Source organism: Symphalangus syndactylus, chromosome 14 (genome assembly GCF_028878055.3).
Source record: "Symphalangus syndactylus isolate Jambi chromosome 14, NHGRI_mSymSyn1-v2.1_pri, whole genome shotgun sequence".
Taxonomy (NCBI): Eukaryota; Metazoa; Chordata; class Mammalia; order Primates; family Hylobatidae; genus Symphalangus; species Symphalangus syndactylus.
The window spans coordinates 16,396,366-16,423,356 of NC_072436.2; the positions used below are offsets into that span (position 1 = coordinate 16,396,366).

Genomic DNA, 26,991 nt, shown 5'->3' on the forward strand with positions numbered 1-26,991 from the left:
GGCCTAATTTTTTTATATTATCCGTAGATTTGAAACAGAAGCCCCAGGTGGGCAAAAAGGAGATCAGTCCAGCTCCTCCGCCCCCAACGCGAACTTCTCTGTCTCTCCGCAGTTTGTGCTGAAGCACGCGGCCTTCGCCCACCTGCGGGAGGTGGGCCCCTTCCCCTGCACCCTGAACCCCCACGAGGCAGAGTCCCTGGCGCTGGTGGGCACCATGATCGACCAGGTCCTGGAGCTGCACCCAGGCGCCCAGCGGCTGCACGTCGGGTGTGATGAGGTGGGTGCTGTCACCCCAGCTCTGTGCAGGATACTCTCCCTTATCGTGGCTTGTCCTTTTAAATAGGAAAATCTTCCAGGCACTGAGGCCTAGAGACAGGCTTGTTCCCCTCAGGGAGCCCCATCCAACATCTTCTCCAGGTGGATGGGCAGCCTGGCACGGGACAGCCTGCAGAGCCCAAGGGAGGCGCCCTCGTTTCAGACGAGACCACCCCGGGCGGCTGGGCTGGCGGAAGCCTGGGGGTGATGGGCAGGTTCACACCCCAGGACCAGCAGTCAGCACAAGTCAGGGTACAACTCGAGGGACACCCTTTCATTGCTGAGAGGAAGGAAGTTCTGCATTTGGACCCTGAAGCACCCACTGGAAAAGGTGGTCCCCAGGGGGTGCCGGAGACGTGCCCCCTCCAGCCCAGTGAGCCCCCACCCTCGCCCCTCCCACCACTCACTGACTTCAGCTCAGTCAGGGCCTGGGCAGGATGCGGAACTGAAAGGGGCAGGGTTGGTGCCCACGGGGCTGGGAGGTTTTGCAGTGCTGTGGCTCACGGGGAACCCAAGCTGAACATGTTAGCTCCAGAAGTTTCCTTTCTTTGAAGGAAACCTGAGTGTGTAAAATACACATAAGCTTTACCATTCTAACCATTTTAAAATATAGGCTGGGTGTGGTGGCCCACGCTGTTATCTCAGCACTTTGAGAGACCAAAGTGGGTGGATCACCTGAGGTCAGGAGTTTGAGACCAGTTTGGCCAATGTGGCGCAACCCCGTCTCTACTGAAAATACAAAAATCAGCTGGGCGTGATGGCGGGCGCCTGTAATCCCAGCTACTCAGGAGCCTGAGGCATGAGAATCGCTTGAACCCAGGAGGTGGAGGTTACAGTGAGCTGAGATCACGCCACTGCACACCACCCTGGGCAACAGAGTGAGACTCCGGCTCTAAATAAATAAGTAAATAAATAAATAGGCCGGGTGTGGTGGCTCACACCTGTGATCCCAGCACTTTGGGAGGCTGAGGCAGGTGGATCACCTGAGGTCAGGAGTTCGAGATCAGCCTGGCCAACATGGTGAAACCCCGTCTCTACTAAAAATACAAAATTAGCCAGGTGTGGTGGTGGGCGCCTGTAATCCCAGCTACTCGGGAGACTGAGGCAGGAGAATCGCTTGAACCCAGGAGGCGGAGGTTGCAGTGAGCCGAGATTGAGATTGTGCCACTGCAGTCCAGCCTGGGCAACAGAGCAAGACCCTGTCTCCAAAATAAATAAATAAATAAATAAATAAATAAGTAAAAACATCAGCACCTCTTCCAGACATGCCTGGTGTGGGCGATCACCCCAGGCCAAAGCCCCACGCCCACCCCCAGCCCCCAGCGACCACCGTCTGCTTCGTGTCTCGGTGGATTTGCCCATGTGGGCATTCCACGGGCACCGAGTCACACAGTGTATGACCTGTGCTCCTCCGGGCTGTCGGCCTCCAGAGCTTGGGTCTCTGCTGAGGCCGAGCTGTGTTCATGGTAGGGGACGCTGCCCTGTGCTGGTCCGTCATGGGGGATGGACCCCTGTGGTCTCCGCTTTGGCGGCTGTGAGAAGAGCTGCTGTGAACATTCACAGGAAACCTTGAGTAGAAGTTCAGGGCTCAGTGAGGAAGACAGAGACACGCTGGGGTGGTAAGCAAAGGCTCCGAGCCCCTCCCCGGCCTCCTCCCGACAGGCAGCGGTCCCTCTCCATCAGGGCACGGCGTGAACCCCGGGCCCTCCCGCCAGTGTGCACGGCTGCCAAGGCAATCCCGTCCCGCTCCTTCCTTGCAGGTCTATTACCTCGGAGAGGGGGAGGCCTCGCGCCGGTGGCTGCAGCAAGAGCAGAACAGCACAGGGAAGCTGTGCCTGTCACACATGCGGGCGGTGGCCAGCCGCGTGAAGTCCCGGCGCCCCGGCGTAACACCCCTGGTGTGGGACGACGTGCTCAGAGACCTGCCTGAGGACCAGCTCGCAGGTCGGCCCACAGGGCTGGGGAACGGGGTGGGCCACTGACCTGCCCAGGACCTGTGGCTTCAAAGAAAGAAGGTGCTGTAGGAAGTGGGCCCCAGGGTGAGCCCCAGCCCCGCACAGACCCGCCACAACCACCTCCCGCATCCCCTTGACACTGGGCCTGAGTCGTTTCCGTAGAAGCCGTGGAGGTTTGGGCAGGAGAGCACGGGCCTGTCCGGTGGCCCAGAGGGCTTGAGGGCGTCCAGCACTCGCAGCAGCCTCCTCCAAGGCCAGTCCTGCTGGGACTGGGGGCCGAGGTTCCTGCTGGCTGCTCCTCCAGCCCCCGGGCCCTGCTCACTCTGCCTGAGGCTTTGGGATGAGCTGCTGAGCACCTCTCTGGGCCAAGAGGTGGTACTCAGACACCTGGCCCAGTTCCACACACAGCCCCGAGGCTCAGTGAGCTCCATAGCAGAGCAGGGAGCCAGGGTGTCCTAGGGCCGTGCTGGCCTGGCAGGTCCCACCCATGCATGGCCACGTGGATGACTCAGAGTGACCTCCATTCAGCTGCGTGCTCCAGCTGTGCCTGTGGCTTATGGCCTGGTAGAGCAGCAGCGGGAGCATGGTCGCTCCAGTGGGCGCTGGCTTGGAAAGGCACTGTGTGTGGTTGTGGCATTCATTGTAAAAACCCAGCACAGTGCCAAGTCTGTCTTAAAAAGGTATCTGTGCTCACACTTTCAAGCAAAACGAGAACAGGTGGGTCTGAGGGGCTGAGGGTGTGGTCCAGGTGTCTCACCAACCTCACGTCCATTCTGTCTGCTCTGTCTGCAGCGTCCGGGGTGCCGCAGCTGGTGGAACCAGTGCTCTGGGACTACGCGGCCGACCTGGATGTGCACGGCAAAGGTCAGTGCCAAGTTGTGGGGGGTGTGTTGTCGTGGCCATGTGCCTGGGAAGGCTGTCCCTGGCCCTGTGACCCTGCAGCCCCAACTGCCCAGCCTGGGGCTTGCACGGGTAGAGGCCAGGGCACAGCCCAGCAGACCCCAGCCCATGGCGCCTCGGGACGGCCGCCCTGCACCGGTGTCTCACCTCCCCGTTCCACCAGTGTTTTCCTAGTGAGCAGGTGAACCAGGGGCCACGTACGCTCTGGAGTCTCCCCGACTGGGACCCAGGCCAGCCACATACACTCTGGAGTCTCCCCGACTGGGCCCCAGGCCGGCCACATACACTCTGGAGTCTCTTACACTGGGACCTGGGCCTGGCTGTCACAGGCGGCTCCCATGTCGGCTCTGGGTAGAGCCCTGGGAGGCATGTCCGGGGCCGTGTTGGCCGTCTCCCCGGGAACCACTCACCTATTTGCTTTCTCACCCAGTCCTCCTCATGCAGAAGTACCGGCGGTGCGGCTTTCCACGGCTGTGGGCAGCCAGTGCCTTCAAGGGTGCCACAGGGCCCAGCCAGGCCGTGCCCCCTGTTGAGCACCACCTCAGGAACCACGTGCAGTGGCTGCAGGTGGCGGGCAGCGGGCCCACGGACTCACTGCAGGGCATCATCCTGACCGGCTGGCAGAGGTAAGCCCTGGCCAGTCTGTCCTTAGAGGGTCCAGGGCAGCTCTGGTGGCCACCACATCGGCCTGTCCAGCATCCGCCAAGGGCCTTCCCAGGTCCGTCAAAGGGGAAGCAGCCCAGGCCTCCGAGAGAAGCTGCAGAAACAGCCATGTGGGGTTGGGCCCTGCATGCCAGAGCGGCCGCTGAGGGGCGCTGCTCCCATGTTCGGGGTCACGCACACGTGGCCCCCAGCCCCCACGCCGCCCGTGTGCACCGCACCTGAGGCTGTGTGTGTGTCGCACCTGAGGCTGTGTGTGTGTCGCACCTGAGGCTGTGTGTGCGTCGCACCTCAGGCTGTGTGTGCGTCGCACCTCAGGCTGTGTGTGTGTGTGTGTGTGTGTGTCTTGCTTGTGGCATGAGGAGGGGTTTCGGTTCTTTCGGTATTTCACTCTGTTGCTAGAAATGCCGTCTCAATTCAGAACCCACGAGAAGGTTCTTGGGTCTCACACAGGAAAGAATCCAAGGCCGACTGCAGTGAGGGGAGGTCACCGAAAGGTGCCCAGTGACAGAGGTGGGGCCCTCGGAAGGCCAGCACAGGCGTGCCCAGCTCTGTTTTCCGTTTGTCTCATATCAGGGTCTTGTCTACGTAAACACTAAGCTGTGCTACCTGTGGGTGGGCCAGTAGCGTGACAGAATTTATTACTCTACGGGTTGAGCGCAGTGGCTCACGCCTGTAATCCCAGCACTCTGGGAGGCCGAGACGGGTGGATCACCTGAGGTCAGGAGTTCGTGACCAGCCTGGCCAACATGGTGAAACCCCATCTCTACTAAAGATACAAAAATTAGCCTGGCATGGTGGCACGCGCCTATGATCCCAGCTACTCGGGAGGCTGAGGCAGGAGAATCACTTGAACCCAGGAGGCGGAGGTTGAGATCACGTCGCTGCACTCCAGCCTGGGCGACAGAGCAAAACTCTGTCTCAAAAAAAAAAAAAAAAAAAAATGTATTACTCTATGATTTAAAGAAAACTGTGCTGGACATTTCAGTGTGTAGCCTATGGAAGCCTAACTCTGGTGACCTAGAAGGCACATGCTGTCGTGGGTGTGGGGACGCAGGACTGTCCGCTGTTGCAGGAGTGGCCCCTGCAGGTATCTAAGCACTTCCTCAGCTGTAAACATCCCGTGACTGTGGGTCCTGCCTGGCAAGAATGGGCCTTGTTAGTCCCATGAAGGAGCTGGGCCTCCGTGGCGTCACCCTCCGTGGCGTCACCCTCCGTGGCGTCACCCTGGCGCTCCCAGGCCCCTGCTCCCCTGAAGACACCGTGTGAAAAGCAGAGCTACAGATAAACCCCTGGTTGCCAGCCAAGTCCTGACCTCGGGTCTCGTCTCAAGTTAGAGGGTTGGGGGGCAGGTGGCGCAGGTGCCGTGGGCTAGGTGAGCAGCTGGAGGCTGGACCCCCCAGGGGCCCTGTGCCCTCACCCACAAAGCTCAGATTCAGATGGAGTCAAGAATTTCATGATGGGGACCGCAGAGCCTGGTGGGCCAGCCTGCTACAGGGGCAGCTCACAGCCGCCATACATGTCCAGAGCTGGCAGTGGCTCTGCAGAAGCTTCTAGATAGTTCCCATTGTCCTGTTGGGATACAGCTCTGTCTGCATAAACCAGGACCGTCCGTAGAGCGGGGCGAGGCTCCTCTTCCCCCAGAGCAGTGGCACATCCTTCAGGCGAGCCTGGGGCTGTGGCGTCAGGCATCGCCCAGCCTTCGCCTGTGCTCACACCTGGGGCAGCGTCTGTCACCCACCTCACAGCTGAAGAAACTGAGGCATGGGCAGGTGGAGGCACTCTACCCAGCAGTGGGAAGCCTAGGCCAGGCCAAGGCCCCCCAGCCCTCGCTTGGGACAGATGCTGCCCCTGACCTGCTGCCTGCCAGGCCTATCTCTCGCCCTCCTCATGGGGCCTTGGGGAAAAGCTGCCACCCCCACCAGCCAGACAGGAGGCGGCCCAGGGAGAGGGTAGGGCAGGAGGGGCCCAGAGGCCCTAGGAGGGGGGCATCAAGGGCAGCCCCCAGAAGCAGGAGCCCTTTTCTCAGAGGCCAGAGGTGCTGGGGGGAGGGACAATGACCAGCCACCCACCCACGGTCCACCCAGAGTTCCCATGGCTCCGGAGAGCATCGCAGCAAGGAATCCCCACGCTCTTCACTCGTGTGGTTTCTAGAACGGAGTTGATGTGAGAGCCCTGCCGCACAGAACCTGTCTTGGAAACCCTGGGCCCCATGGGTTGAAGGGGTCAGGCTGCCCCCAGCGCTGATGTAGCCCAAGGCCCTGGAACGAGCAGGGACATCCTGAGTCAGGGCGCCTGTGTCAGGTTGCTGGGGGCGGGCTGTGGAGCTGAGCGCCCCTCTCATGGACCCAGGTACGACCACTACTCTGTGCTGTGCGAGCTGCTCCCTGCAGGAGTCCCGTCCCTGGCCGCCTGTCTGCAGTTGCTTCTACGCGGTATGTCTGGTCTGGCCACCCCAAGCCCCACTGGCTCCTCCCCGAAAGACCCGGAGGGCAGGAGGCCAAGCACCCAGTGCTCCAACCACCCTGCTGGACTGTGGTGGTTCTCACAGCAGGAGGATGGTCTCACCGCCCCAGCTCAGCCACCCGCCTGCCCCGAAGTCCACCCAGGCTGGGCCTGTGCCCAGGTCTCCAAGTCTTAAGCCCAAAGCAGGCTGGAGAGTGACACAGGATGCAGCCCTCAGACACAGTGAATCCGCAGAAATGCACGCAGGTCGATGTGGGGAGCGGCTCCACCTTTGCTGCACACACGTCCTGCACACCTGGCCGAGCAGGTGTGGGGCTCAGGTGCCCGGCCCTGGAAGGCCCTGCACCCAGACCCAGCACTCACACTTCCAGGTCTCCTGAGGGAGCAGCGGGACCTATGGGCAGGGGCAGGCACCGGGGAGCCCCTCGGGGTCCGCAGGGGGCTTGGCCAGATGAGCGTGCGTGGAAACTCGCAGGCCACACAGGAAATTAGCGACTGCGTGGTGCTGATGCAGAAAGAAAAATGGCCAAGACGCGCCGAGAGCAGGACCCGCAGGCGCGGCCGCCCAGGGACGGGCATGTGGCCGGTGAGAGGACTCAGAATGAGGTCAGACTGACTTCTCAGCTGCTGACTCTTAACTGCTTAGAAAGGGGCGGAAACAAAACTTTACACCCGTGTGCCCCACACTAAAGAGCTGTGTTAATGTTGATGGTATTTTCAGCGTCCCTTGCCCACGGCCCCACCCGCCACCCGTGACTGGGGCACTGCCCTCCGGCCGTCAACCTCTTGCAGGGTATTTCCATGAACACCAACTCGGAGATTTGTCCACACTAGTGCCCGCAGGCCTCATGGGTTTGTTTCGGGTGCTCTAGAATATTCCATCGATTGTGTAAACCACAGTGGCAAACTGCGTGAGCCCTGGACACCTGTGTGGGTTGGGCTGCGCCCAGCAGGAAGAGCCACTTGCTGTCCGGGTGTTGCTGCTGGCAACACAGTCTTACTTCTGTTTTCTGATTTTTACAATAAGGAACGTATTTCACGTGTTTAAAGAGAAGCAGCAGGCCCATCTGCCCCCAGGTCCCCTTGGGGCTGGCACACGCGGGGCTGGGCCTGGCCCGTGGCTCCATGCTGCCCGCCCACTGCCCCAGCACCTAGGCCTGCAGGTCTCAATGTAGCCCCCTCCCCTCCTCCAGAGGTTCCTCCAACCACCCTGCTCCTTTGTGATTTCAGGAGGATTTGATGAAGATGTTAAAGCGAAAGTGGAGAACCTTCTCGGGATTTCCAGCCTGGAAATAACGGACCCTGTTAGGCAAGCACCCTGCAGCCCTCCCCGTCCCCTTCCTCCCTTCCCCTCCCCCTGGAGACAGCTGTTCTCAGCAGGGCTCTCCGCAGGGAGGGGGCCGGCTCTTTCCCTGGCAGCAACATCCTTGCCCTTGTCACACAAGTCAGCCTCCATCTGCGCAGCTCTGTGGACGCACTGCTGGAGGGCAACAGGTGAGCGTGTGGGTCAGGGGCAGGTGCGGGTGACAGGCAGCGGTGGGTGAGCGGGCAGGCATGGGGCGGGTGCGGGTGAGGGGACAGGTGCGAGTGGGAGGCAGGTGCGGGTGAACGGGCAGGTGCAGTAATCGTGCAGGTGAGGGTGAGGGGCAGGTACAGGTGAGCAGGCAGGCATGGGGCAGGTGTGGGTGGGAGGCAGGTGCGGGTGAGGGGCAGGTGCGGGTGAACGGGCAGGTGGGGTGAGCGTGCATGTGTGGGTGAGGGCAGGTGTGGGTGGGAGGCAGGTGAGGGGCAGGTGCGGGTAAGCGGGTAAGGCATGGGGGAGGTGTGGATGGGAGGCAGCTGTGGATGAGGGGGTAGGGACAGGTGCAGGTGAGGGGCAGGTTCACAAGCCCTCCCACCCCCAGGCACAGGAGGAGGCAGCCTCATCCTTCACAAAGACTTTCTGGGGGATGTAAGACTTAGAAATGTCTACCCCATTCTTAAACATTTTCTATATTACTGTGAAGCCTCCCCACGGCTGCCTTGGTAGCCCGTGGCACACCCATATGTGGATTTGTCCCAGGTATGTCACTGGCTGGTTCAGCCCCTACCACCGCCGGCGGAAGCTCATCCACCCGGTCATGGTTCAGCACATCCAGCCCGCAGCGCTCAGGTGAGGCCCTGGACAAGAGCCATGCAGCTATGGGTTCTCTGAGGACTACTGCTGTCGCTGACATGTCCCTCAACTAGAGTGAAAGCAGAGGGTGAGCCCCTAGTTGTAAAAGGCCGTCTGGTCTCAGATGTGCAGCTGTCACTGACTTGTTCCTCCCAACATGCCGATGAGGTAGGGTCAGTAGCCCCGTTTCACAGATAGGCAAACTGAGGCACAGGGCAGTACTGACCATGGGGCTGAGGGCAAGTCCTGAGTGTGCAGACTGTGCGTTCACGGCACCCTCACCCGCAGCCTCCTGGCGCAGTGGGGCACCCTCGTGCAGGAACTGGAGGCTGCCCTGCAGCTGGCTTTCTACCCAGATGCCGTGGAGGAGTGGCTGGAGGAAAACGTGCACCCTAGCCTGCAGCGGCTGCAAGCTCTCCTGCAGGACCTCAGCAAGGTGTCCGTCACCCCGCCACCACCCACCAGCCCTGGCAGGGACACTCCTCAGGACCCCTGAGGGGAGAGCTCGTGCCGGGGGCTCCTACTGTGGGCTGGGGGGCTCTGCGCTGCCAACTGTCGGCCTGGGTAATAGAGGCCCACGTGGGTGTCGTGCCCTCTGGCCCAGCAGTCTTGCCCACACTCAGTTCCTGAGGGCCCTGGGCACCCCCAGGGGAGAGACTAGAAAACACAGAAGCAGCACAGGGAGACTCGCTTTGTAATCTGCACGTGTGACACCGATTCTTCGGAAATAAAGAGTGGAAGGTGTGGGTGACACGCGAAGGGTCATTTATGGTTATTATGACCGTGTCCTGCAACGAGGGACTGGCAGCCACTACTGAGGAGGAGGGTCCCATCTCTCTCCTGTCGGCTTTCACCAAGGTCACAGCCAGACGTGGGGCAAAGGTGTTCCCTGTCCTACCCAGCCATTCCTGGGCCTGCCACCTGGGGGCTCACAGGGCCCAGGAGTCACCGGTTCACAGGCCAGGCGCGCTCGGTGCACACCGCACCTGGGAGGACCTGGGTGCACTCAGGAAACCAAGAGCACTGGCAGGTCAGGATGGTTAGCATTCAGCTCCTACAGGGCGGGCGGGGGGGGCGGTTCTGTAGCTGAGAGCCCAGCCCCCTCCTGCCAGGTCTTCCCAGGTTCGAGAAAGGCTGGAACTCAACTTCTGCAGAAAATCTCCCAGTTTTTCCTGTTTGGTTAGTTTTTTTTTTTTTTTTTTTGCAAAGACAGGATCTTGCTGTGTTGCCCAGGCTGGTCTTGAATTCCTGGCCTCGAGCAATCCTCCCGCCTCAGCCTCCCAAAGTGCTGGGATTACTGACATGAACCACTGCGCCCAGCCAGAGCTCTCGGTTTTTAAGCGCTGCACAATACTAGAAGAGCTGACCTTTTTTCTGGCCTCACAGCTTATGCTGAGGCTGAGTGTGAGGAACAGAGAGACCTTTCTGTGACAACTGCTGGGGCAGAGCGGTCTACGCGCCGAGATCCTGGCATCAGCAAGGGAGGCGGGTCCTCGGGGAGGGGCAGCTTCCACAGTGTGGCTGCAGCGTGCACAGCCAGGTAGGCCCCAGATGTTCACCCCTCACTGCCCTTGGGGAAGCACCTGACCGCTGGGGATGTCCACCAGGGAGAGGACGCTGTGTCAGGGACAACACGCAGCATCAGCACCCACGAAGGCCCGGCCTCTCCACTCGCCCGAGGTCTTGCTGTGGCCCACAGCAGGAGTCCAGGGCTGGCGAGACCTCCGGCTGCAGAAAGGCATGCCCAGGCCTCACTTTGGAGAAAGTCAGGGTGTCCTGGTCCGACCTGCTGTTTCGTGCAGTGTGAAAGCAGCAGCGTGAGCAGGCAAGAGGCCGACTCAGCTGGAGGCACCGACTGAAGCCAAGGCCACGGGTCCTGTGGGCGGTGCATGGGCTCAGGCACAGTGGGGCTGTCAGCTCTGGCTCCCGGGGTCGCCGGCCTCACTGTCACTGCTCTGAGACAGCTCTGTGGGGCTCCCAAGGCAGTGCAGCTCCAGGAAGGTGGTGATGAGCTTGGCGACGGCTTCCACATCACTGGGCGAGGCCGGCAACGGGAGGAAGGTCAGGTCACCTTGGCACAGGGCGCCATGAGACCCCACAGCAGTCTCCTCCTCGACCACCCATCTCCAGCAGCCCCTGGGGCTCCCAAACTGGACCCAGCACTTCCTGGCCTGCTCCCACCCTCCCAGTCACAGTGGGGCTGCCCCTGAGCCTGCACATGCTTCCCGTGGGCCCCTCTGTGTTCCGTCCACAAACTCATCTCCTTTCCCAGCTGCCCCATGGCTCTGGGCGGTCAGGAACAGGAGTCACCTGACACGGCTGCAGCTCTAGCCAGGTCAAAGTCCCACAGCCTTACCTGCGGTGGCCCATGACTGCACTCTGCGTGAGGGGGTGGGAGAAGCCCGTTGCAAGCCGGAGCACCACCATGTAGCCCTTCCCGAAGTACCGGACCTTCTCCTCCTCCACGCTCACGTCGCGGACATCATGCAGCAGGACCACCACTGCGGGCAGACGGTCAGTGGCTGAGCCATTCCCGCCCACACATGCTGCCCGGCAGTCGCACCAGGGCCACTGGCACCATCGAAAGCGACAGCCACTCTTGGTTGGCAGCAAAAGCATTTGCTGTTTCCTGCCTGAGGCTGGGCCCCGGAGGACTGCTATGGCCCTGAAGGCAGTGCAGGGTCCTCTGGGTGGGAAGGACGTGCCCGTGGTGCAGGCTGGTGGGCCACATGCACAGCCTGCTGGTTCTCCTGGGAGTGCCGACTGCAGGGACCCGCTCAGTGCGAGGCCGCCATCTTTACGCTGCACTGTTCCTCCAGGTCTCCTGGAGGTTGGCTGCTGAGCCAGGGCCACCCTGCAATTTCCTGTGGCAACTCGGGGCAGCCACCTCTTCGGGTACCAGGGCAGCCCCAGTGGCTGTCAGAAAATGGCACAGCTGCCTCCCACAGCCCAGGCCAGCCCTGCAACACCTCTCCCCAGTGCCCTGGCCAGGTCCCTGCGGGGATCCAGGAAGCAGCCTGTCAGAAGCGCAGCATTGTGGCACTAAACCCAAGACTGCCTAGCAACTCTGGTCGCCACAATCTGTCCCCTCTGGGGCTATGCATGGGCAGCCGGACCCCGGGGCCTCTGTCTGTGCGGCAGCATCTACAGGAAACTGGTACTGACCACAGTTGGGCCAGTGCCCAGGCTCAAGGGTGGGGGGTTCCTCAGACCATCCAGCCCCTACTGCAGGCCCAGGAGAACCCACAGGAAAGTTGGAGCAGCACCAAGGCCCGCAAGAAGTCAGGTGGCCCCACTCCAGACCTCCACTCCGGACCCCTACTCCAGAATGCCCACGGGCTGCCATGGCTCTCCCTGCCCCATCCTGTGACCTGCTGCTGGGGCCAGACTGCACCTGGGGACAAGTGGCTGCCAGGCAGGCGGGAGAACACAGCTAAACAGAGGCTGCCCGAGCCCGGGTGGGCCAGACCCCTGCTCCTCCCACTCTCCCCAGGGGCCAACCTCTAAAGAGCCCAGGAGGCTCTAGGACCCCGCTGACCAGGTGGGGCATATCCATGGGATCCTGCGTCCAGCGGGCAGGACACAACCCTGGTCACCAAGCAGACAAGCTTGGACCAAAGGCGCTTCTAGGCCTCCCTCTAGGCCCCATGGGTCACCCAGACACCCACAGTGCACCACCTCTGTGGCCCACTGTGTCCCATGTCCCCACGCTCCCAACTCACCCTGATCGTGGCCAGCTCTGAAAAGAGTCAGCAGCTTCTTGTAGAGGCTGAACGTCTTCAGAACAACCTTCCCTGTGCTCTTGTCGAAGATGGCTTCCTGGAAACCGACATGCACTGACCACCATGAACCTCCAGGAACGGGGGCCCCGTGGCCGCTGGGGCATCACCCCCACCCTCACCAGGGTGGACACTCAAGAAGGGGGGCTGGGGCCCCTCCCAGTCAGAACCCAAACCCCTGAAGCCGCAGGTGCTGCTCTGTCAGAGCCGGACATCTGCAGCCAACCCGACTCCTGTTGGGAAATGGGGAGGTGGGCAGGTGCAGCGGGCGCTTGCTCCACTCTGCAGGCAAAACAAGCACAGGGAGGCAGTGGAACCAGCAAACGAGGGCATGGAACTCAGAGGGGAGCACTGGGCCAAGCTGAAAGGACTCATGAGGGGCTCCGAGGTGGGAGGGCCGGCCACGGGGAAAGCTGACTCGCACCCCATCGTGGCAACTCTGGGAAGAAAGCACTTTGGTGAAGACAGTCATGGGGAGCTTCTAAGAGAAAAATGCTTTCGGGGGATTCCTCGGCCAAGAACGGTCCCAGGTGAGTGCAGGGGCCACGTCCTGATGAACGGAGACCTCCAAGCAGGGACCAACGCTTCAGGACGGGGAGGCGCTAGGCCACCCAGGGCCCTTCCTCCTCCTCTCATTCCCACTGCGAGAAAACCCAGGAGCTGAACAGCCCTGGACTCTGTCCTGCACCGAAGCCGGCCTTACCTCCCAGTCCTCCAAGTTCTGCACAGCCACAAACAGGCAGCCTGTGACGTAGAAGAGCTTCCAGCCCAGGCTATCTGGAGATGGACATAGGGCGCCAGCCTGAGCTCCAGGGATGTGCCCACAGGAGGCCCCGCCTAGCACAGCCTCCCCCAGACGCTGGCCAGAGCCCACGTTCGCAAGGACCCCCTGGGCAGCTTCCTGTGCTGCTGACCCTGCCCTGGCCACTCAGGACCCACACGCGGCACACCCCACCCAGCTCTGACCCCCAGAGTCCATGTGAGAGAGGCAGGTGGGGCGTACAGGGCCTCTGCCCGTCTGGGCAGGCCCAGTGATGGTGGAAGGGTAGGAAGTATGCCTCACCCCACAGCTGGATCTTAGCCAGATCCTCAAGAGCATCTTTCCGGGAATATCTGATGACCCAAAACACAGAAGACTTAAGAAGTGAAATGTGGGCTGGGTGCTGGGCGGATGGGCGTGCAGAAGGGTGCTGGGCGGATGGGCGTGCAGAAGAACAGCAGCGTGTGGAGGGGTGTGGTGCCGATCTTAAAGGCCACCCCATGGACAGTCACAAATGAGTTTTTCCTTCTTTTCTCTGTTTTCCAAACAGCTGAGACAGTCATGGGGGGGTGGGGCGGGGGGTGCTTTACCTCCGCTGTAGTAGGCAGCAGCCAGGCCAATCGACAAGATTCCTGTGAAGAGAAAGTGACTGCCTGCCTATTGATCCCGGTGAGACCCCACCTCCTCCCCAGTGTAGCGGGACCAGGAGCCACAGCCCCTGATGAGCAGGCCCTTCCCACTGTAGGAACACCTATGGTCAGGGGTTACAGACCACCAGGTTCAGAGTAGGGGAAACAGCCAGGAAGTTGGTTCAATAATGCAATATAGCTGGGCATAGGATCACACACTTGTAATCCCAGCTACCTGGGAGGCTGAGGAAGGAAGATCGCTTGAGCTCAGGAGTTTGAGACCAGCCTGGGCAATATAACGAGACCTCATCACTAAGAAAACAAAAGCAAAACACAGTATGCACTATTCACAGTATTTACTGGACACATCTGCTGTGTGAGGCTCCATAACTGACACGGATGTTACTCCAGCAGCACGTGGTGAGGCCTGAAGACTGTGCACAAAGAAATACAACACAGCGTGCCATGCAAAACACAACAGGAGGCTGTGATGTGTCACAAAAAAGGTGGGCCCCAGCTTCTGAGGTACAGCCAGCACCACTCCTCACACGGTGTCCCATCAACACAAGTACAGCTGTCCCCAAGGGTACAGGACCCTACTGGTGGGTAGGGATGGAGGAGAGGAGGCTAAGTGGACTGTGAGTCCTATGAAAAGGTCTGAGGACCAGGGAGGAGGAGACATGGGAACCCACGATCACCCATCACGTGGTTCAAAACAAGTACAAGGGAAAATATGGTGACCTCAGAAAAGCTCATAGAGTATATTAAATACTCTGGGTGTTAGTGGTTAAAAGGGGACAAAACAGACATGCATTATCTGTAAAACCAAGTACACCGGATAAAATTTGAATGGATACAAAGAAACAAAATAGCCATTAGATTTCAAGGTAATAGAAAAAAGAGAAAATACTTTGTTTCGTTTGCATCCTTTTTGAAAGTGAGGCTTTCGGTTCTGGGGTTCTGGGGAGGGACGTGGAGAGCCTTACCAACCAGCAGGGACCAGGACCGGATGCCTGGAGCCCTCTTCAGATGGAGGCGGGAGCTGGTGCGGGTCTCCACCTGCAGGTACATCCCGAGACGGCAGCACCACTCTCTACAGGAGGAGGGGTCTGGGGACAGACAGAGGCAGCTGAGCCCTTGGGCCTGCACACAGGCAGGCGCCCAAGCCATCAGGCCCAGTGTAGAGGCCAAGAGCAGGCCCCCCAACTAAGTCACCTGCAGCCCCAGACACCATCAGCCAGTCTCACCTGGTCTCTGTGGTCGGGCACGTCACTGGATCCCGCAGAGACCCCGTTTCCTGTGTAAGGAAGGCCCTTTTCCGTTCACAGTGACACCGACTGCGCGGGGGCTGTTTCCCGCTCAGACTCAGGAGCTACAGCTGCATCACCACCTGCCCCGTCCTATCTGGAAACTTTATGTCTTGAGGAGGCCGCTAGCGCACAGCAGCCTTTGAGCTTCTAGCACCAATCGGCAACCCCTCTCCCCTGTGCTGGCCTCCACCAAGAAAGGAACTGAAAGTCCCATCATGGCTTCCTGCTGTACTGGCTCTCGCACTGGCATGGACCAACACTCTCAGCTCTCTCTCTCTGCCCTCCTCCACCTGCTGAAAGTTCAGACTGCACAGTGGAGGGTCCCAAAGCGGCCAGAACCGACGAGTCACCAAAGGGGCTAACCTTCCACAGGGGAGTTCCGCACGGGCGCAGTAGCCCTGCCACTTCAGAGTAGCCCCCAACACTGGCCCCAGGGACCCCGTTCTGTAGTTTCTCAGGGCTTTCCCTGTGAAGTCAAATCAAATTTCTGACATTAAATAGGGGGTTCAGGCTGGGCGCGGTGGCTCATGCCTGTAATCTCAACACTTTGGGAGGCCGAGGCGTGCGGATTGGTTGAGTTAAGGAGTTCAAGACCAGCCAGGGCAACGTGGTGAAACCCCGTCTCCACAGAAAATATTTAAAACTTAGCCCGGTGTGGTGATGCATGCCTGTGGTCCTGTCTATTCAGGAGGCTGAGCTGGGAGGATCACCTGAGGCCAGGAGGTGGAGGCTGCAATGAGCAGAGATCGTGCCACTGCACTCCAGTCTGGGTGACAGAGTGAGACCGTGTCTCAAAAAAATAAAAAATAGTGGGTTCAAATCACACAAACCAATTCTAGATGCTGGTATATGACTGGGCTCCCTCCCGAGCCTCAGTTACCCCACTGTTCCCCAAATACCTAGCATTCCACACCCAAATGCATACACACAAGCACACTCGCGGACACAAGCACACGCGCGCTGGCAGAGCCGCCCGCGCCGCTGGTCGCACCGAGCGCTCGTTTCTTTGTCCGGGTCGAGGGCGCGCCTACCGCCGAGGCTAACCTGCAGCGGAAGAAGCGCGAGGCCGCTCGCGACGGGCACGGCGGGACACTGAACAGCCGGCAGGCAGGCCCAGGACGCAGACCCCTCCCGGAGTGCGCCCAAGGGTGCCGGGACGCGCGGCACGAGGCGGGAAGGAAGTGCGCAGCCCACCCAGCCCAGCAGCCTACCGAGAGCACAGCGGTCCCCGCGCCGCAGCAGAGAGACGCGAACCGGTGGGGGCGGGGCCGCGCGCACTTCCGGGATTGGAGCTGAGCCGAGCCGACTTCCGGGGCGGGGGCCGCACGCACTTCCGGGATTGGGGGCGGGGCCGCAAGCATTTCCTGGATGGGGCGGAGCCGAGCGGATTTGCGGGATCGCGGGCTGGGCCGCACGGACTTCCGGGACCCGGGCGGAGCCGCAGGAGGAAGCAAGTGGTTCCTGCTAAAGGAGCCAGTTTTCTTGAAAAAAAGAAACGTTTGGGGAAATGTATCCGACAGCAAAGAACTTACCAAGGACTATGAGCGTCTTGCTAACATAGAAGCGAAACTGAAGTGGTTCTCATTGCCAAAAAAGAAGAATTGAGCATGAATAAGAACAGTAATCCCAATGAATTTAAAATCCTCAGATGCTCCAGTCTGTAATTCATAATAATGTATTTTTTAACTCTGTTCACTTTTGGAGGATGCTGGCAAGCTCACCCCAGTTTGTGGCCTGGTTAATAAAAGGAAAGCACCAAGCATTTGTACTGCCTTTATGAAATTTACAGCAGAGTAACCAAATACTGCATGAGAAGAATTTCTCATTATAGAAGTTTTCCAGCTAATAAATGAAGAAGAAACAGTAGGATTACAACATCACCCTATGAATTAACGGACCTAAGCAATGTCATCAATGACTGCTAATTAACATTGCAAAAAGGTCAGTTAGATATCAGAAGTACACAGCACCATCTATGAAGTAGTCTTGCCAGAAAAAATTTAACCTGAATGTGAACAAGCTTCTAGAGTGAATTACTGGAAATGTGGAAGACAAGACTGTACTAAAGGATTCTACAAGGATACAGTCAGCAATTGTGGGTGTAAACCAAAAATAAAATTCGAAACCTCAACCATCTGAATGGACCCCTCCTCTTGGCCAAGAGCATTCCCAAGTTATCCTGAAAAACTAGCTCAGGCAGTGATGGGAAGGGGGAGACAGACATACCTCACTCTCTCCTCCCTTTGGCAATTCAGGCACACAGCTGACCAGCATTCACATTAAAACAGATCTTGAGGTGGCCAGGCACAGTGGCTCATGCCTGTAATCCCAACACTTTGGGAGGCCGAGGTGGGCAGATCACGAGGTCAGGAGATCGAGACCATCCTGGCTAAGACAGTGAAACCCCGTCTCTACTAAAAACACAAAAAAATTAGCTGGGCATGGTGGTGGGTGCTTGTAGTCCCAGCTACTCGGGAGGCTGAGGCAGGAGAATGGCATGAACCCAGGAGGCAGAGCTTGCAGTGAGCCGAGATCACGCCACTGCACGCCAGCCTGGGCAACAGAGTGAGACTCCATCTCAATAAAAAATAAAAAAACCAAAACAAAAACATCTTGAAGCTGACAAAGACTCTGTAGCAATGACACCAAATTCCAGCCTGACTCTGGTATAGGACTACATGACAGATAGGAGGCCTTGGGAGAAATCGAAGTACTTTACCCGACATTAAATTTCTTCGACTTATTTTGAAATAGCCCTGCAAAGCTGTCCCTTGTGAGGAAAATCTACATTCTGTAGAGAATCCGCGTTCCTTTCCAGGTCTTTTTCCTGCTTCAGGAGAGAACTCTGATAAGAAGCACTTACAATGTATTCTCTCTGAAGCCTGCTACCTGGAGACTTCCTCTGCTTAATGGAAATCTTGGTCTCCACAAGCCCTTATCTTAACCTAAAAACTCCCTTCTGTTGATTCGAGCTCTTTAGACAGCAACTTAACCTTTTCAACCAATTGCCAGTCAGAAAATCTTTGAATCTACCTATGACTTGGAAGCCCCCCGCTTCAAGTTGCCCCACCTTCTGAACCAAACCAATGTACATCTACATGTACTGACTAATGTCTTATGTCTTCCAAAAATGTATGTAGCCTAACCACCTTGGGTACGTGTTCTCAGGATTTCCTAAGGGCTGTGTCGCTGGCCCTTGGTCACTCATATTTGGCTCAGAATCTCTTAAAATATTTTACAGTTTGACTCTGTCAACATGGGAAATCCTACAGGCAAATGACCTGATTTTTTTTAATGATATATACAAAGAGAAGGATATGGATAGAACCTACAAATTTAAAAAATGACAACAACTTTAAGATCAGGAACTCTGCAACTTTTTTTTTTTTTTGGACAAAGTCCCACTCTGTTGCCCAGGCTGGAGTGCAGTGGCACCATCTCAGCTCACTGCAACCTCCGCCTCCTGGGTTCAAGCAATTCTCCTGCCTCAGCCTCCCAAATAGCTGGGACTATAGGCACACACCACCACGTCCAGCTAATTTTTTTATTTTTAGTAGAGAGAGGCTTTTGCCATGCTGGCCAGACTGGTCTCGAACCCCTGACTTCAGATGATCCACCTGCCTTGGCTGCCCAAAGTGCTGGGATTACAGGCATGAGCCATCATGCCCAGCTTGAACTCTGCCACTTCTAAGTAGGCCTCAAGTTATGTCAAAGTCAAGTTTTTATTTTTAAAGAGAGACTTTTCAATGTCTTCCGTAAGTTGATAGAAAAGGAGACTTAAGAAACATATGAGCCAATTGTAATATAGACTAATAGAACATACTAGACCTTATTTAGATCCTGATTTAAACAAACTGTAAAAAAAAATATGAGACAATGGGGAAAACCGGACAATGGCTATTTGATAAAAAAAAAGATTAAGTGATTATAATTTGTTCTTTTTTTTTTTTTGAGACGTTGTCTCGCCCTGTTGCCCAGGCTACAGTTGTGCGATCTTGGCTCACGGCAGCCTCTGCCTCCCGGGTTCAAGCGATTCTCCTGCCTCAGTCTCCTGAGTAGCTGGGACTACAGGTGCGCGCTACCACACCCAGCTAATTTTTTGTATTTTATTAGAGATGGGGTTTCACCATGTTGTCCGGGCTGGTCGTGAACTCCTGAGCTCAGGCAATCCTCCCGCCTTGGCCTCCCAAAGTTCTGGGATTACAGGCATGAGCCAACATACCCAGCCGTAATTTGTTCTTTCAACCATATTACACTTACGTTTTTCTTTCTTTTTTTTTTTTTTTTTTTGTATTTTAGAGATGGAATTTTGCTCTTGTTGCCCAGGCTGGAGTGTAATGGCATGGTCTTGGCTCACTGCAACCTCTGCCTCCCAGGTTCAAGCGATTCTCCTGCCTCAGCCTCCTGAGTAGTTGTGATTACAGGCACCCACTACCACACACAGCAAGTTTTTGTATTTTTAGTAGAGATGGGGTTTCACCATGTTGACCAGGCTGGTCTCAAACACCTGACCTCAGGTGATCCACCCACCTCAGCCTCCCAAAGTGCTGGGATTACAGGCGTGAGCCACCACACATGGCCAGTTATGTTTGTAAAACATTAACAAAAAAGCTATACAAATGACAACCTAAAATTATCCTTTTATTTAAGCTGAAGTTGAGGGGAGATATTTTCTGAGAGATGCTGACTTCAATTTGAGTAATCTAGAGGATTAAGACTTCCAGAATTTCATTGTTGCATTTGTAAAAAGGTATACAAAATGAAAACTATAAATAAGATTTTTTTTTTTTGAGATGAAGTCTCACTCTGTCACCCAGGCTGGAGTCCAGTGGTGCGATCTCGGCTCACTGCAACCTCCACCTCTTGGGTTCAAGCGATTCTCCTGCCTCAGCCTCCCAAGTAGCTGTGATTACAGGCACACACCACCATGCCTGGCTAATTTTTGTATTCTTAGTAGAGATGGGGTTTTACCATGTTGGCCAGGCTGGTGTCAAACTCCTGACCTCAACTGATCCACCTGCCTCGGCCTCCCAAAGTGCTGGGATTACAGGCATGAGCCACCATGCCTGGCCTCAACTTTGAAGTGTCAACTCAAAACTGCCTTTGCAAAGATTAAGGCAGTGAGAGAGGCTGGGTGCAGTGGCTCACACCTGTAATCCCAGCACTTTGGGAGGCTGAGGTGGATCACCTGGGCCCAGGAATTCGAGAACAGCCTGGGCAACATGGGGAGACCCTGTATCTACAAAAAATTTAAAACTTAGCCATGCACAATGGTGTGAGCCTGTAGTCCCAGCTACCCCGTGGGGCTGAGGTGGAAGGATTACTTGAGCCAAGGAGGTTGAGGCTGCAGTGTGCTGTGATCACGCTACTGCACTCCAGCCTGGGTGACAGAGTGAGACAGTGTCTCAAAAAAAAAGACAGAGAAATTTCACATAGTTAATTCCATCTTCCTTCTGACATCCAAGCTGTCCTTGGTTATTCCTGGGTATAAGCCAAGCTAATTTTAGGAGCTTTGGCAGGAATTTACAGTTTAACCTTGAAACAAGGATGATAATAGTCCCTTCCTAAAACTATCACCTCCCACTTCTGGGGCTGAAATTGCCTTTATAAAGCTAATGAAAGGCCACAAGGTTAGGATTGTGGGAGGGGCCTGAAATCCGCTAAAATGCAGGCCTGGTTTCTACAGTCCCTCACTGCTCAGTATTCATGTGGCCAGAGATCACAAAATTTGCAGCTTCCCGAATTGCACCTATAGATAATACCAGTATTGCAGAAACTAAGAATGGCTTTTTGAGATGTTTTTCAGAGTGAACCCACCCCAACCTGCCACTCAGGACTCAATTGGTTTGTGTGGCCCCACCCAGAGGCAGACTCAGTGCTTGAGGACCGTTTTCCACACACCCTTTTGATTTCATTCCCAGTCAATCAGCAGCACCCATTCCCTAGCCTCCTGCCCACCAAATTGTCCATAAAAACCCTAACTGCAGCCGGGTGTGGTGGCTCATGCCTGTAATCCCAGCACTTTGGGAGGCCGAGGCGGGCAGATCACAAGGTCAGGAGTTCAAGACCAGCCTGGCCAGTATGGTGAAACCCCATCTCTACTAAAAAATACAAAAATTAGCCAGGCGTGGTGGCATGTGCCTGTAGTCCCAGCTACTCAGGAGGCTGAAGCAGGAGAATCGCTTGAACCTGGGAGGGGGAGGTTGTAGTGAGCCGAGATTGTGCCACTGCACTCCAACCTGGGTGACAGAGTGAGACTCCGTCTCAAAAACAAACAAACAAACAAACAAAAAAACCCCTAACTGCTGAAGCTTTGGAGAGACTGATTTGAGTAATAACTGTCTCCTGTGTGGCCTGCCAGGTGTCAATTAAACTCTTTTCCTGGCCTGCTGCAATCTTGATGAATTGACTTTTTGTCTGTGCAGCGAGCAGGAAGAACCCGAATGGCAATGGCAAGCTGAAGAATGATGAGATTCATAAATTTGGGAAGGAGAGCTTTATTTCTCGTAAAGGGTTTCAGCCTGCAGGGTGGCCATTCTGACAGGCAGGGAAGCACTGCCTCTGGCCAGAAACCAGAAACGGACACTTCCAGGGAGGGGCAAAGGGAACAGGAATCTATGCGGAGCAGTGTGTAAATATACATATTTATCAAGCTACAGGAGGAGTCATGAATATTTTTGAAGAGAGAAACATACACAAGCACAATGAAGCTTCAGGCCCCTTCACGAGGGTCATGTCACTCACCGGAACCACTCCATGGTCAGTGTCTCTTATCAGTAAGGAATACTGGTCAATTGTGCCGAAACTGCAAATGAGAGGGTTGTTATCAGCAGTGGAGTCTTTCGAAAGAGCTGGTTTCCGTTAAGCTCTTAGCAAAGAAAACTTAATGGTAGTTTGCCAAGGGTCGGCCTTAATAACAGGCGTCTCACCTCCCATCTGTCATGACTGAGGACTGCCTTCAAGGTAACCCTGGGATCTCCTTAGCCAGTAGGGGGTTCGTGTAGTCAGTTGGGGATCTTTGGATTTCATTTTCATTTCTCAGAGGACAGGAAGAAAGGCTCTAACATAGGGAATCTTGAGAACTGCTGGTGTCTGTTAAATATGCCTACAAATTATTTTTCTTATGTCACACTCTCCCAGACATGTTCTTACTTCTCATTTCTGATTTCTGTAATATGCATACACTGATTTCATAAAATGTTTACAATTAGGAGTCCAACACTTCCATTATAGCCCTGTTTTGCTTAGCTGAAATCAGTTTCTTAGAGGAGTGTTATCTTTACTTTGTAAGCTGTAAGGGCCCAAATCAACGTACTTGGTAAAATTATCCACAGTGAACGCATGCAAACGTCAAAAGGCCATAATTTGGCATCTGCCCTCGTGCTTCCGGGTCCATCACGTGGTTACTGCCAGACAGGCCCCGCATGCGCGCTGCTACTCCGCCGGGCCTACGTGACACGACGGGAAGCGGCAATGGCGGCGGACGAGGGCTGTGCCCCCGGCCCGCCCCGTTAGGAGCCGCGAGTAAGGCGAGTGTCCGACGCCGAGCTGGCTGACAGAGCCCGGCCGCGGCCTCTGCGGGCCCAGGGGCCTCCAGACCCCGTGACCACCGGACCTAGCACCCTGCAACGGCCCCGGCTTGGCCTCGGGACAGTCCGCGCGCTCACCAACTCCCTGGTGAACGCCGCTTGGCCGCCGCCGCCGCAGGACCCAAGAGAAGGGGAAACCCGCGCAAGGACCCGGTTCCCGCGGCGCCGTACGTGGAGTGAGGCTGCGCTCCGCCCCGCGTGCTCCGATTGGCTCTGGGGCCTGGCCCGCCCCTTCCCGGCACTGTCATTGGCCTAGACAGAGTCGTCGGGGTGGGGAATCCTATTGGCCCAGGGGTGCGGCTTGTCCTCTCCCGGTGCTCTCATTGGCCGAGCGCCGCCGTTGGGGGTGAGGCCGCGTCGGGGGAGGACAACAAAGGGCCGCGGGCAGCGGTGTCCCAGTCTCCCGGTGCTTCCCTCAGGCTGAGGCGCCCGGCCTCCCGCCAGCCGCGCTCCAGATGAAGTGTGAGCACTGCACGCGCAAGGTGAGCGCCGCGGGCCGGGGAGGCGCGCGCCTGGTGCCTGTCCCGTGGGGCTCTGGGCGGCCGAGGTTGGCGGCCCGGGCCCGCCGCTCGCTCGCCTCAGGGCTCTTCAAGGCGCCCCCGGCCTCGGCAACCTGGGCCCGCTCGGCGTGGAGGCGGCCGGCGCGGGGTCCCCTGCTCTCTGCAGGGCGGGCTCGGTCTTCGCGGTTCTCCCTGAACTTGTCCATCTTTCGCACGCCCTCGAAGCGCGGAAACGAACGGAGACCGAGCCTCTAGTGCCGCGCACCACAGTCCGAGTAAACAGCGGTCCTGGCGGGAATGATCAGAAGCGTTTCGAGGGGTTTTTAGGCGTTTTCGAACCTGCCCCGCTGAGGGTCACCGAGCAGCCGGTGCAGGGGCGGAAGCGGGTGACGGCTGCTGACCGGCGCCTTGCGCGCATGTCTTCAGGCCATGGCAACAACCGCGCAGCGCACGCAAGGGGCTTTTGTAGCTGTTACTGCCGGAATGAGCTCCTGTGGATGCTGCTCTGTGGCTGGCTCTTCTGTGCGTGACACCGTGGCAGGAGGCTTCCGAGCATTCCATGTGTCGTTCATCCCCGGTGGTGGCTGCATCCTATTCTAAGTACACCTGTGTCCAGGGGAATTCACCTGTGGGGGGAAGGCTACTGTTGCTTCTGCTTTTTTATTATTGCAAGCAATATTTTGTGTGTGTGTGTGTGTCCTTAAGTATGTGCGCTTTTGTTTCACTAGAAAGGATAGAAGGCCAGGCACGGTGGCTCACCCCTGTTATCCCAGCATGTTGTCAGGGGAGGCCAAGGCAGGTGGATCACCTGAGGTCAGGAGTTCGAGACCAGCCTGGCCAACATGGCGAAACCCCCTCTCTACTAAAAATACAAAAATTAGCCAGGTGTGGCGGCGCACGCCTGTAATCCCAGCACTTCGGGAGGCAGAGGCAGGTGGATCACCTGAGGTCAGCAGTTCAAGACCATCGTGGCCAACATGGAGAAGCCGCGTCTCTACTAAAAATATAAAATTAGCCGGGCGTGGTGGCGCACACCTGTAATCCCAGCTACTCAGAAGGCCGAGGCAGGAGAATCGCTTGAACCTGGGAGGTGGAGGCTGCAGTGAGCCGAGGTTGCGCCCCTGCACTCCAGCATGGGTGAGAGCGAGACTCCGTCTAAAATAAATAAATAAATAAAAGAAAGAAAGGATAAAAATACATGAGCTTCATTGGTCAGAGTGTGCACATTTTCTTAAGGGAGACGAATTAAAAGTTCATTAATAATGTTCCTTTGCGTTTTTAAGGAATGTAGTAAGAAAACAAAAACTGATGACCAAGAGAATGTGTCAGCCGATGCACTGAGTCCAGCCCAGGAAAATGGAGAGGCAAGTAGATTTTTCAGTTTTGTATCAGCCCAGAGTAAACTGCTGCTGCTGTTTTTCTCTTTGGGGGCTCACAGCACCATGCACATCACTGCTTTAAAGAAGACTGAAGTACGGAAGGCGCGGTGGCTCACACCTGGAATCCCAGCACTTTGGGAGGCCGAGGTGGGCGGATCACTTGAGGTCAGGAGTTTGAGACCAGCCTGGCCAACATGGTGAAACCTTATCTTTGCTAAAAATACAGGTATGGTGGTGCACGCCTGTAATCCCAGCTACTCAGGAGGCTGAGGCAGGAGAATTGCTTGACCCTGGGAGACAGAGGTTGCAGTGAGCTGAGATTGCACCACTGTACTCCAGCCTGGGCAACAGAGTGAGACTCTGTACCAAAAAAAATACTGAAATAGGCTGGGCCTGGTGGCTCACGCCTGTAATCCCAGAACTTTGGGAGGCCGAGGCAGGCGGATCATGAGGTCAGGAGATTGAGACCATCCTGGCTAACACGGTGAAACCTCATCTCTACTAAAAATACAAAAAATTAGCCGGGTGTGGTGGCGGGCGCCTGTAGTCCCAGCTACTCGGGAGGCTGAGGCAGGAGAATGGCGTGAACCTGGGAGGCAGAGCTTACAGTGAGCCTAGATCGCGCCACTGCATTCCAGCCTGGGCAACAGAGCAAGACTCCGTCTCCAAGACTGAAATAAACTTGAAGGGGCTGATAAAGATGTGTGAGACAGTCCATCAGTGGCACAAGGCCTGTCTTCTCAGAACACACTACACCAAAACACACAGCATTGGGAACAAAGAAAACGTGGTGTAATACTGGATTTCTTCTTTTAATTTTTTTTTCCCCTTTCGAGATGGGTCTCACTGTCACCTAGGCTAGAGTGCAGTGGCTCACTGTATCGCTCACTGCAGCCTTGACCTCTGAGGCTCAAGTGATTCTCCTGCCTCAGCCTCCGTAGTAGCTGGGACTACAGATGTGCACCACCATGCTCAGCTAATTTATTTTTTATTTTTATTTTTTTGTAGAGATGGAGTTCCACTATGTTGCCCGGGCTGGTCTTGAACTCCTGGGCTCAAGTGATCCTCCTGCCTCGGCCTCCCAGAGTGCTGGGATTACAGGTGTGAGCTACTGCACCCAGCATCTTTCCTAATTCAGTTCTTGTTTTTAAATTCTCCTTAGCTAGTAGCGATGGTCTTTGTTTATTGGATATGTAACCTGAGCCTGGCTCTCAAGAATGTGATTTTATGGCCAGGCATGGTGGCTCATGCCTGTAATCCCAACACTTTGGGAGGCCGAGGTGGGTGGATCATCTGAGGTCGGGAGTTCAAGGTCAGCCTGACCAACATGGATAAACCCCATCTCTACTAAAAATACAAAATTAGCTGGGCGTGGTGGTGCATGCCTGTAATCCCAGCTACTCAGGAGCCTGAGGCAGGAGAATTTCTTGAACCCAGGAGGCGGAGGTCTCTGTGAGCCGAGATCACACCACTGCACTGCAGCCGGGGCGACAGAGTGAGACTCCGTCTCAGAAAAAAGAATGTCATTTTACATACAGTCTCATTTCATGCCCAGAAGAAACATTACACGTAAGCCTGGCCATTATCCCTGTTTTACTGAGTGAAGGGTGTTGGGAGAGGTTAAGGTCAGTCTACCCTTAGAAAGTACTAGTACCAATTTATAAATGGAGAGTTAGCAATATGGCAGAAGCATATTTTTTCCTTAAGTTTAATAGTCCTGACATGTTTAATCTGAGAGGCGTTCTCCCGGTTGCCCTGTGTGCCAGTGCTGTGGGGACTGTGGGGCTTAGGGAGCAACAGGGCCTGAGACAAGCAGCCAAAGAGCTGGCCACAGGCAGAAGAGAGGTAGGGTGCATTGGAGCCCTGGTGGCAACTGGGGCCAGTGTGCCTGAGTGGCCGGCCCCAGGGGCCTCCCTCACCTGCCCTCTGGCTGTGTCATCGTGGACAGATATCTAAGCCCTGTGAGCCTCGTTTCCTTATCAGAGGCCTGGGGAGTAGGGTTACTTCCCTCCCAGGACTGTGGTGAGGATGAGATAACGTGTGTACACAGCCTGAGCGGGCGCCATGCCATGTCAGTGATGGACACAGGGTGAGAGGAGTTGGGTTGGGGTTAATGGGGTGGACCCTGAAGAGTGGTCAGAATTCAGGGTGGGAGTGTAGGGAAGGGCACTGGCACATTAGGCAAGCGGAGGGTGTGGACAGACATGCTCTAGGGAGAGACAGTGGCTCCCCTTGGCCAGGTCAGTGACAGTGCAGAGCTGTGGAGACTGTGAGGGGCTGACTCAGGTGTTTGTTTTAGGCCAGGTGATGGAGGTAACCAACTTAAGCTGGCTAGAGTAGGGAAAGAATTGCAGGAAGCCACTTGGGTGGCAGCTTTGAGAGCCTAGGCGGAGGTGGTGGGCCTGGGCAAGTCTACCAGAGTGGTAGAGACAGAACAGAGGACATAGTGCAGGGAAGGGAGTGCAGTTTTAGCTCCACAGACACTGGGCCTTTTACAGTGTGTGAGTCTGGGGTTTGGTGAGGAGAGCACTCTGCTGGAAGTGCAGGTGGCAGGGCTGCCCTGGGCTGAGTGAGGCCGGTGGGCCTGATAAAAG

General features: G+C 56.4%; 3 protein-coding genes across 22 annotated transcripts in view; 2 read left to right on the forward strand and 1 right to left on the reverse strand.

Moving 5' to 3' along the window:
- Positions 1-9,204, forward strand: part of HEXD (hexosaminidase D) — a 24,261-nt gene extending 15,057 nt beyond the window's left edge. For 2 of the 8 annotated variants that reach the window (XM_063617420.1, XM_055242973.2), the window contains 8 exons: positions 113-277; positions 2,076-2,259; positions 3,063-3,134; positions 3,601-3,796; positions 6,183-6,265; positions 7,527-7,790; positions 8,359-8,448; positions 8,740-9,204. In XM_063617420.1, coding sequence (XP_063473490.1) covers positions 113-277; positions 2,076-2,259; positions 3,063-3,134; positions 3,601-3,796; positions 6,183-6,265; positions 7,527-7,790; positions 8,359-8,448; positions 8,740-9,149 — 1,464 coding nt within the window. In that variant the 3' untranslated portion in view covers positions 9,150-9,204. Of the gene's footprint in view, positions 1-112; positions 278-1,799; positions 1,935-2,075; positions 2,260-3,062; positions 3,135-3,600; positions 3,797-6,182; positions 6,266-6,667; positions 6,903-7,526; positions 7,793-8,358; positions 8,449-8,739 lie in introns of those variants that run through there. The other 6 variants (XM_055242970.2, XM_055242972.2, XR_008650935.2 and 3 more) reach the window with 6 other exon arrangements.
- CYBC1 (cytochrome b-245 chaperone 1) lies at positions 9,196-16,268 on the reverse strand. Of its 3 annotated transcripts, none has more exons than XM_063617462.1 (7): positions 16,141-16,268; positions 14,606-14,728; positions 13,581-13,622; positions 12,934-13,007; positions 12,174-12,270; positions 10,808-10,952; positions 9,196-10,485 (listed from the first exon to the last, which is right to left on the reverse strand). In XM_063617462.1, exons 2-7 carry the CDS (start codon positions 14,688-14,690, stop codon positions 10,365-10,367), a joined length of 564 nt encoding a protein of 187 aa, XP_063473532.1. In that variant the 5' UTR covers positions 14,691-14,728; positions 16,141-16,268; the 3' UTR covers positions 9,196-10,364. The 3 variants fall into 3 exon arrangements, with proteins under 3 accessions (XP_063473532.1, XP_055098972.1, XP_055098971.1); XM_055242997.2 differs by lacking the exon at positions 16,141-16,268 and adding an exon at positions 14,867-15,956; XM_055242996.2 differs by lacking the exons at positions 13,581-13,622; positions 14,606-14,728; positions 16,141-16,268 and adding an exon at positions 13,294-13,567.
- Positions 16,269-22,353: 6,085 nt separating this feature from the next.
- The window catches only part of NARF (nuclear prelamin A recognition factor), a 30,499-nt gene continuing 25,861 nt past the window's right edge, over positions 22,354-26,991 (forward strand). For 6 of the 11 annotated variants that reach the window (XM_055242978.2, XM_055242979.2, XM_063617427.1 and 3 more), the window contains exons 1-2: positions 22,842-23,000; positions 24,302-24,382. In XM_055242978.2, coding sequence (XP_055098953.1) covers positions 22,974-23,000; positions 24,302-24,382 — 108 coding nt within the window. In that variant the 5' untranslated portion in view covers positions 22,842-22,973. Of the gene's footprint in view, positions 23,001-24,301; positions 24,383-26,991 lie in introns of all 11 variants that reach the window. The other 5 variants (XM_055242976.2, XM_063617424.1, XM_063617428.1 and 2 more) reach the window with 3 other exon arrangements.

What these genes read in the sequence shown, in the direction of transcription:
- CYBC1 (XM_055242996.2), bottom strand. Translation starts at nt 13,492, where the DNA reads ATGGGGTGGCCTTTAAGATCGGCACCACACCCCTCCACACGCTGCTGT. An exon ending in AGAACTTGGAGGACTGGGAG is followed by an intron (nt 12,271 to 12,933) that starts GTAAGGCCGGCT and finishes GTCGGTTTCCAG; the next exon opens with GAAGCCATCTTCGACAAGAG. An exon ending in GCAGTCATGGGCCACCGCAG is followed by an intron (nt 10,486 to 10,807) that starts GTAAGGCTGTGG and finishes GGCCTCGCCCAG; the next exon opens with TGATGTGGAAGCCGTCGCCA.